This window comes from Myotis brandtii, unplaced genomic scaffold (assembly GCF_000412655.1).
Source record: "Myotis brandtii unplaced genomic scaffold, ASM41265v1 scaffold216, whole genome shotgun sequence".
Taxonomy (NCBI): Eukaryota; Metazoa; Chordata; class Mammalia; order Chiroptera; family Vespertilionidae; genus Myotis; species Myotis brandtii.
The window spans coordinates 1,457,664-1,467,514 of record NW_005358092.1 but is presented as its reverse complement, the minus strand read 5'-3'; the positions used below and the strand labels follow the sequence as shown (position 1 = coordinate 1,467,514).

General features: G+C 49.3%; 2 protein-coding genes across 2 annotated transcripts in view; both read right to left on the bottom strand.

Annotated features, from left to right (window-relative positions):
- AMER2 (APC membrane recruitment protein 2) overlaps positions 1 to 8,475 on the bottom strand; it is a 12,714-nt gene extending 4,239 nt beyond the window's left edge. Inside the window, exons 1-2 of the mRNA XM_014539399.1 lie at positions 8,381 to 8,475; positions 2,404 to 2,479 (exon numbers count right to left, since the gene is read on the bottom strand). Coding sequence (XP_014394885.1) covers positions 2,404 to 2,479; positions 8,381 to 8,475 — 171 coding nt within the window. The remainder of the gene's footprint in view (positions 1 to 2,403; positions 2,480 to 8,380) is intronic.
- A 113-nt stretch (positions 8,476 to 8,588) lies between these two features.
- On the bottom strand, positions 8,589 to 9,851 carry LOC102252775 (M-phase inducer phosphatase 1; the record flags this gene model as incomplete). Its single annotated transcript, XM_005865959.1, has 1 exon — positions 8,589 to 9,851. A coding segment is annotated over one exon (1,263 nt), but the record flags the coding sequence as incomplete, so codon positions are not given.

The following is a 9,851-nucleotide window of genomic DNA, read 5'->3' as shown; positions in this document are numbered from 1 at the left end:
TGTGTGCAAGAGCAGGCAACAGAGCCTTGAGCTGACTGCAGAAATTAGAGTCGTAATTATGGAATTCAAATCCCATCCAGGCTTACCCACCTTCAGATTCTGCCTCCACATTTACTCTTTCACAAAATGCCCCCCCAAATGGACAAAAAATAAATTTTAAAAATCCAACCAACACAAGATGCTTAGTCTTCTTATCACCTATCCTGGACTTCATGAATCTTTGTGCCTTTCCCAAGCCCTTCATGTGTGTCCTTAACATTCGGGTACGGAGCCCAGCAGACATGGAGCTTTACATCTTTGTCTTGTCCCGTGCAGAGCACAATCTCCAGGTCGATGTTGAAATCTTATTGTTGTTGCTGTCCTGATTCTTGCTGCAAAAACAAGCCATCAAATACCCATTAGCAGCTCTCTGCAAGGAAAGTGCAACAGTTCTGAGGATGGAAGTTGACTGGTCCTTTGGGACAAGCCTGGCTTTTATCCCAGACTCCTGCTACTGGGGCTGAGGTCACAGAATCCCCTGCCCAGTCTGCATGTGGTCGCAATGGAGTGATGAAGATGGAGTCTCAGGTCCACTCCAGGGGTGGTGCTTGGAATCCAGAATCTACCCTTTTCCATCCAGCAGGTCACGGGTGTTACTTTTGACCTTGCTCCTGCCACCTCCTTCAATACCCCATGTCTGTTCTGCAGCTGCCTTCCCGCTGCGCAGAGTCCCTAAGTGCCCATGAGTCTCTGCAGCTACTGGATCTGGGAAAAGGAAAACTATTCCAGGGAACCGCCCAATCTGGGAATCTCTTCTGTGCTCTGACTTAGAGAGTGACTGCTAAATTGTAAACCTGACACCAGACTTCATGATCCTAGCTGAGGGCTTATTAGCAAACATACATGTATATGAAGAAGCATGTACATATATATAATTTCTATATGTTGGATATTTTTAAAGTGCAATAATATTATGTATTACTATTTATTAAATATTATTTAATAACTAGAGGCTCAGTGCACGAAATTCGTGCATGGATAGGGTCCTAAGGCCTGGCTGGCGATCAGGGCTGATCTGTGGGGTGACTGGTGGGGCGATTGGGGGCCCCCCACCCTCGCTGACACCCACCTAGGCTGGCCTGGGGCCTACAGGATAGGGGCAGCTCCTGCATTGAGCATCTGCCCCCTGGTGGTCAATGCGCATCATAGCCACCAGTCATTGCACCGGTAGTTCCACCATTCGGTCGATTTGCATATTGGGCTTTTATTCTATAGGATACATAATGTTACATAGATACAGATATCAATATTTTTCTGAATCATCTTGAACTTCATGTTTGTGTGCTACTTGCATTACACCCAGAAACCCTAGTTGCTATGTCAGTTGAGGCTGCAGTTTTGCTAATAATCTGTCGACCATTGCATGGAACAGTTGGTTTGAATTTTGGCCTTGGGGTTATTACCTATATACTTGCCCTTTCCTGCTGATGTTTATCAAGAACACTGTTTCATAAAATTAAGAAATCAGTGAGTTTAGGTTCAGGAGAGGTTTTTATTCCCAGCCTTGTAATCCCATCAGCTCTCTTCCACTCTTAACCGGCACCTCCCAGACAGGGTGTGAGGCTAAGACCAGAGAGAGGCTCTCCCCAATTCTAGTTGACCACTTACCATGAGGAATCAGGTGCCTCACTGCCTTGGGGAGAGAACAGGTGTTAGGAACTATAAAGAGAAATTCATTTGTTATCTCTCCACAACCTTTTGAGGACAGTTGAAAATTTTTTTCAATTCTTTTATACACACCATACAATTGCTTAGCTATGTGGGTTACTACATAACTGTGTCATCTGGAAGAGTTTATGACTGGGATCCAGGAAGATTCAGGAGTCTATAAATATCTCCCCTTCTCAGGCCCAGAGCAGAGAGCTGGGAGGTGAACCTGCTCATCCACTGGGAGCTCTGACCTAGCAGGACAGGCCATTTGCATGAGAATCCTTGAGCCCCCTGGGGAGAAAGCTGGCGAGGACTTTGGGATGAATATCATTCCCCTGGGACATAGACATCCAAACAAAGAGAACTGGACAAAGCAGTCTTCATTCTGGGGAAGGTGCCGGTGGCAACTGTAAGTCACTGGCCCTGAGGTAGAAGAATGTGAGGATTCCTGGAACCATCAAGACTTGGAGGCACTGGGCAGGGGGGCTTTAGAAACTGTCATGTGAGTGGGGACCCTCCCTTGTCCTCCAACCCAAGGTCCTTTTTATAGAGACCATCATAGAAAGGCCAGTTTACAAGGACCTTAGCTGACAGTACCTCTCAGCCCCACCCTGGGGGTGGGGGGAGGGAGGACAAGGGAGGAGGGCCCCAGTCAAACTTTGGGTGGCAGATTGATTTAAAAGGCTATTGTTAGAAACCAGTGCAAAGGTTTACCTGCACCTTAAGTTGCTCTTCACTGTCAAGCGTGGGGAAGCCGATTGTGTTTGCACAAAATGGTGATTTCTTTTCCCTGAAAGACAGATCATGACAGTGAAGAAAATTTTACCAGAAATGTCTCCTGTTTTGGGTTACAGTTTCATCTTTCCTTCTTCTCCCCTCCCCTGCCACTGCCCCACCCTGCCCCAATTTAAACAGTGAACAGAAAATTTGAGAAGAAATGGCTAGAGAAAGGGGCTGAGGGGAACTGTTTCAGGAAAAAGCTGTTCTGAAATGACAGGATGCGTCACAGATGCAAACAGCAAGTGGGCCCTGCTGGAGACATGTGCCTGCTTTTCTCTTTTGGCACGAGGGAGGGTTTGTTGTTCCGTCGGGCCTTTCTCTCTGGGTAGCTAGTGTCTCTGGAGGAGGATAATCAAAGCAAGAAAAAAAAAAAAGAGAGAAACAGGAGGAATCATAGAGAGCTTATCATCATCGATTCCTTTTCCAGGGTGTCTTCAGCCAGAGTGGCCCCTGCCTTTGTCCTAAGCTCACTGAGTGGAATGTTCTAGCTGAGGGAAACCACTCAGAACATAATGTGGAAAAGGCTTGGTGAGCAGCTGCCCTTGGAGCCATGGTGTGGCTGCTGCTGTGGAATTCCCTGTGTCACAGCATCGCCATAAAGGAGGCTGCTGGCTTTCCTGAAATTTGCCTGAGGTCTTTAAGGGGATAATGCTCAATCAGTGAAGTTTGGAAAGGATGCTTGAATTGGGATGAACACTTCCTGTCTCCAGCTCTCTTCACCTGCTCTGGACCCCAGCCCAATCAATAAGGCCAGCTCCCTGTTCCAGCCCATCTCCACCCTCCTGGCCATGATTATCATCCAAGGCGAGCTGTAGACACTGTGATGCCAGTGAGGACCCTCAAATGTCCTCTAACCCAGGGTCCCTGTTATGAGGACAGTCAGGAAGAGCCCCAGCTTTGCTAACCTTGACCCTCACTCCCAAGTCCACTCTGTCCACATATCTGAGGCCTGTCTTGCCTTTGAGGGATGCTGTGGGCCGTACAAGCTGAGACCATAAGGTAAAGTGGACAGATGTGCATGTGCAGGGAGCCTAGCGGGGGGGGGGGGGGGTGTCACTGCTATGGCACTTTCCTATACCCTCCTTCCTGGGAAGGCTCTAGCCCAGGGTGGGCAGGGTGAGGACCAGAGAGGTCTAAGCGCAATCAGCCCTGAGCTAAATTGAAGTTTCTGTTTTCTTTTGCAGATTTTGATTCCTGATTTTTCCTGACCCTCAGCTTCTCCGTGGGCTAAGAGCTGTTGTGGGTATATGTTTTCTTCACAGGAGAAATTAATTTCTAATTAGTAACATGCAAGTGTAAAAAGCTCAACAAGACTTGTAAGTTTACATGTTAACCCTGGGGCACAGCTGAGGCTGCTGAGGGGAGAGCTCATCTCAGAGAGACAGTTCCATGCTGGCTCTGGAGCGACTGGGAAGCTCAGGACATGAGCTGTTCTGGTCCAGCAGGTGTCACCACTCATAAGATGTCACCTTGGCCTGGCCCCCATGAGTGTGAACCTGAATCCTAGGGAAAGGGGGTGGTCAATAAAGGACCAAATAAAAGCAGGATGAGCATTTCTCTGTAATGCTGGAGGATCGGGGAGGGGTTGGGGAGGGGGTGGCGCAGGCCATGCAGCAGCTGGCAGGGCTGGCACCGGGCAGTCTCCATGCCTCCCTGCCAGCTTCTGGTTCCTGCCAGCAATGCTCAGTCTCTGCATGCATCATTCCAACTCTGCCACCGTCTTCACCTGGTGCTCTCCCCCACGTGTCTATCTTATAAGGACAACAGTCATATGGGCTTGAGGGCCCACTCCATTCCAGCATCACCTTGTCTTAATTTACATCTTAGACACATCCACAAAGACCCTATCTTCAAATAAGGTCACATTCACAGGTACCAGGGGTTAAGATGTGACATCTTTTGGGGACACAATTAAACCCCCAACAAGCATCATTGCCAGCAATGGAGATAGCACTTCACCTTCATCCCTTCAATGCAGTCACTAGTGCCCCTGGCACAGACATGAATGTTGGTGGGTTCAAACTTGCTCCAGCAAGTGTGGGCCCTCAGCAGGTTTCAAGGTCATGGATGGCACTTCCAGGTTACCAGCAATGAGAGGACAGTATCACTGCCAGCCAGAGTAAACAAGAAAGAAAATGGTGGTCGCCAAGAGGACTAGATCTTGGCATACATATCTCTCAGGATTGCCCGGGAGGAACGTAAAGGTGGTGTCAGAATTCCCATGTAGCAGATAAGATACAGCAAAAGAATCACTGTGGATATTGTTGTTCTATTTCCTGCATGTAAGTCAGAGTGGCCTGAGAACCATATTGCTTCATAATCACTGGTCTGCTATTTGGCTAGAGCTACCCTTAGAATATATTCTCAGGCTGCAGAGGGGTCAGGGTTTCTTCAATCTGTCAGCACCAGGGTGGGCATAGGGAAGCCAAAAACAGACCAGCATGAGGTGAGATAGCAGAGGGCATGTGAACAGGATGCCAGGGCTTTGGGCATGGCTGAGTGCACAGTGGGGAGCAACCAGACTCAGCAGTGGGGAGCAGCTAATCCTAGCAGGGATGCAAAGTAGAGCCGAGTCCAAGATGAGGGCCCACAGGTGTCAATGAGTAGGCAAGGCGCAGGAATTCAAGGGTGTGAGCCCGGAGGGGGCTGTGAAAAATGACCCAGAGCCCAGGTACCTACTCCCTTGGTGTACTTTTGCTCGTTTTCAAGGAACTCTATTCTGTATCTGCTTCTGGACTTGCAGCGGCAAGTTTAAACAGCCCTCCCAGCAGGTAGTGTGTACAAACCACCCTGTGCAGCTAAGGCAGGCCCTCCGCCCAGGTTCCTTGCTCCTGGTGGTCTCCAGCCACATGAGCAGGCTGCTGTTGGTCTCATATCCTCTCCTTGAACCACGAGACCTTCTGGATTGCTGGCTCCCTTCCTCAGTTACTTCAACTTCAGTCTCAGAGACATCAGAAAGTCCCCTTGCTCTCCCACACCACTCTGGCTCCGCCCCTGCCCCATGCTGTAGCATCCCCGCTCCGGCCCCTGCCATGATGGCACAGGAGACACACACAAGGGCTCAGACAGACGGCAGCATGGTCCTTTCTGCTCTCAGCTACTCAAGCCCCTGGAGGGGAGGTCTCATCCCCCCACCCTTTGGAGCTAACCCAGGCAGAGGCGCAGGAGCAGAGCCCCTTCCTAAAGACCCTCTGTGCTCTTTTTTCCTCTCTAACTTCCATTCGCCAGCGTCTTGGGGTCTTACGTAGTCTGGGCCAATAACAAAAACACGTACACGGCCTTTTAAATTTATCGCTTAGTTTGGGAGCGTGGCTCTTGAAGTTTAAATGACCCTGTCTTAAGCAAATTAAAAAAATTTAAAAACCACCTTGTAGGTTAGAGCAGACAGCTAGCAGACTCTGCTGCAGCTCAGACAGCAGGAAAGAGCACTTCCTATCCCCGTGGTTCCCTTCCCTTCATGTTCCCGCTCCCACAGAGGGCACAGAGGATCACAAGACCTCGGTGTTCCAGTCCCCAGCTCTCTTCATGTCCTTTTTAGCCTTCTCCTTTGGAAAGAACATTTTTGTTTGTTTGTTTAAAAGAAATACATGGAGTGAATGTTTGAAATAGACTAAATTGAGGACCTGACTGCTTACTGCCACCTCCAGAGTATCTTAGGATGGGCCTCCTTGTTGCCTTAGCTGGGGCCATTAGCGTTTACTGAGTGTCTTCTGTGTGCTGGGCACTGTCATAAATGAACCATGATGCTGGCCTGTGATGGAGACTTGTCAGCGTGAGACTTGGTTCAACGTGAAACTCTCCAGCGGAAGGCTGACACCACCTTTGCTCCACCCAGCCCAGGTGCTAGACCAGTGTGATCAGGCCTTGGCAGCTTGGGTGTGAGTTTTTTCTCCTTTGAAAAATATATCCATGTTTTCCCCCAAGATGGGTTAATCCCCAAATAGCCAGGCTTTCTTCTGTCACAGATCCTAACCCCTACGGGGCCTTCTTCTTGTGCTTTAGGTTCAGGCCCTGATCTGGCTTTCATTTATGTTTCATTCACCATCCTCCACCACAAGGTGCCTTTTTTCAAAAGATGGAAATCTCAGCAGATGTATCCATTCTGGGATGTTTCCTGGACACACACCAGTGAGCTCATTAGCCATAGCTAACCATGAAGCTTGCTTTCTTTCTTTCTTTCTTTCTTTCTTTCTTTCTTTCTTTCTTTCTTTCTTCCTGTTTGCAGCAAAAAGCAGAATCATGTGGTTTCCTCCTAGCAGCTCCCATTCATGTATGTTCAGGGAGCAGTGACTGAAATTACCCTCGAGAAGGAGGGCTGTGCTTGCTAAACATTCATGCTTCTTAGGAGTGTCTGCTTTTGTTTAACGGAAGACTGAAGCTCAAACAGGAAATTTCTAGGTCAGCTATACTTTGCTCCAATAAAAGGAAAGTCTAGCCAAAAGAACAGCAAAACTATGGCCTGTGCTTTGTGGAGTGTCTTGTCTGATTACCCAATTATTACAGCTCAGATTAGGAAGGGATTAACTCTGAGGTTGGACAGATGGAGAACACTATTAAAATACCCCATGTGGGGTTTCAGAGTGAGTAGCCAAGTGACCACCTGTCCCTGTTTCTTGGGTCAGTCTGTCCTAATTGAGAGCCCCAAGGTCACTGTCTTTGATGCCTGTGTGGGAGCAAGGTCCCCAGCCTTGCTCACCAGAACCTCCTGCTTCTCTTTCTCTAAATTATGCCCTGCCCTAGAATGGCCTGGCAAATGATTTGGGGTTGTTATCTCTCAGGGCCCTTGGGAACAGGCTCAAGACATTTTATGAGATCCTATCAGACCGAAGGCTTCTATTCCAGCCCTCCTGTCCTCTGTGGAATGGGCGAACCCTCCTTTCCTGAACCCCTGTAATTCAGGGCCTAACTCGGGCTGTTTCTTTGTCCCAGAAGCTGGAGATGAGTGCAGTAAGATCTGCTGTGTGCCTTTCGCCCTTGCATTTGGGGAAGTTGGAACTGTCTTTGTACCACACCACTGGGCAAGGAAGCTGAGTGTCTCAGGCTCTGTTCCAGCCTTGAATTCACAAGCAGAAAGATGCTGTAAGCAGCCCATTCAATAATTCATAAACCATTTTGTTTTTCTGCTTCTAGCCCTTTATCTTACAGAAGTGGTAATGCGGACCTCAAAAAGATGTGTTCAGGAATATTCATGGCTGATGAGAAAACATTATGACAAATAAAATACGTTGGGTAGTCTCAAAATTGTAATGATTTAGCCAATGAGTACTTCCTTTTTATATATCTAGCTCAAGTCGATTCAAGAAAAGGGTATTAAGCACATTGAGCAGCCTCTTCATCACAGACACAGGCCAGATGGAGCATGAAATCTAAAGGTTGTCAGACAATCGATCCCAAACTCTACAAGCAGCCACCCATTCGTGTTGGAATTTGCCCAGGGAAGGGGACCTCACCAAATCCAGAGGCAGCTTACTCCATGGCTAGATAATTCCATTAGAGATTTTTTTTTATGGTTTTATTTATTTATTTATTTATTTATTTTTGTTCAGTTGATCAGCAGCCTAGCCAGGTTCTGTCTTTATTGTCCTGTTACATCTGTATTTATACCAGTTGATTTTAATCCTATCCATTCTATTCCAAAGGTTAGGGCGTTTCTTCCCTGCAGCGACTGTGTCAAGGGGCTTCCGGCAAATTTTTTTTTTAGCTAAGCTAAATAAGTCTCCAGGAGTTAAAAGTAATAATAAAGTGATTGATGAGGTTGAATAAACTAAGACATGGGTTATCCCTTCCCAGGCCGTCTTTGGAGTTTGACCAGCAACACTTTCATGGTCTTACTTCACTCCCCCTCCTCCCCTCCTCTCATGTGGGGTCAGGATCCCAGTAAGGCCCCAGCGGCTCCTCCAGCTGTGGGGACCAAGAGGCAGAACTGGACTTGACGTGGTGCTCGGAACTGGGCCTGTGACAGCCTTGGGAGATGGTCCTGATGCGGGACGGGTGCTCGGGCTCCATCCTCGGGAATGTGGCCGGAAGTGTACGGAGGAAGCCCCAGGCACCTCTCCAAATGCAGCCAAGAGGGGAGGGGATGGAGCAGGCACCGGCGCTGCTGTCCACCGGCCGCTGCCTCAGAGCTTCTTCAGGTGGCTGTACATCTTTCTCTTGCTCTTTTCCTCAGCCCAGGTCCGGCTCTTGGTACGAAACTTCTTCAAGTCTTCTTTAAAGTCCTCATGGTGCATGGGCCGGTAGCTGGGGGGCTCACAGTGAGACTGGCATTTGAGGAAGAAGTCCTTGTACCCGCCCTTCAGGATGTACAGCTCAGGGTAGTGGAGTCTGGGGTACTCGTTGCTGAGCCGATCTCTCTCTCGCACATAGCGGCACATGCGCGGCCGCTCGGAGGAGGAAAACTCGCAGTGGAACACCACGATGACGCGCTTGCCGTCGGCGGGGGAGACGGGCTTCTTGAACAGGAAGTCTTCCAACTCGTCCTCCATGTACAGGTTCACCGCACCCTTGATGTGGCCGCCCTCATATTCGTATGGGTACCGGCAGTCAATGGTAACAAACTCTTTAATGAGGTTGGCAAACTTGCCATTCAAGACAGATGCCATAATTTCTGGAGAGATGTACTTTAGGTCCTGGTGCTGCCCAGCGACTGTGTGGAAGAGATAACCCTTGGAGAAGTCCCCTATGAGGTCTCTGGGGTCGTTATCCGGAATATTCTCAATGGTCCCCTTTGCGGGGATACCCAGGCTGAAGACGGATGCAGAATCTCCCGGGGCTTCTTGGGACTGGTTGCCCACGTTTGCAGTTGTTCTCATGACAAGGGGAGACGTCCAGAGGCTTGCCATGCAGGAGGAGGTCTTCTCATCATTCTTCAGATTCTCTCCATCAAGAAGGTCCATGAAGCCATCATCTTCATCAGACAAAGTGGCAGTCACGGGTGACTGGAGCATAAAGAGTGGAATGAAGTTCTCTGGCTCACTGCTCTCTCTTTCGTTGGAGGAAAGGTTTTCCTTAGTCTCCTCCTGGTCCATCAGCTGAAAGACATCACGGTCCAGGGAATCGGAATGGCTCCCCTTCAGAGCTGAACTACATCCCAAAAGCTTCGGAGGCAGGGAATTTGTTCTCCTCATGGGATTTTCAAGGTTTCCTTTACTGTCCAAGGGCCCAGGAGAATCCAGACAGACGCCTGAATCTGTTGACTCGGAGGAGCCCATTCTCTGAAGACTGCTGTTGTTTGCCTCGGGCGGCTGCTCACCCACACTGCCCAGGCCCTGCAGCTGGTCCATGGTGGCCGTCAGGGTGGTGATGGGCGACAGGCCCTCGGAGGCCGGCTCCTTCAGGACGGGCGGCGACGCGGGCAGGGGGCTGCAGGCGCAGAGCAGCCG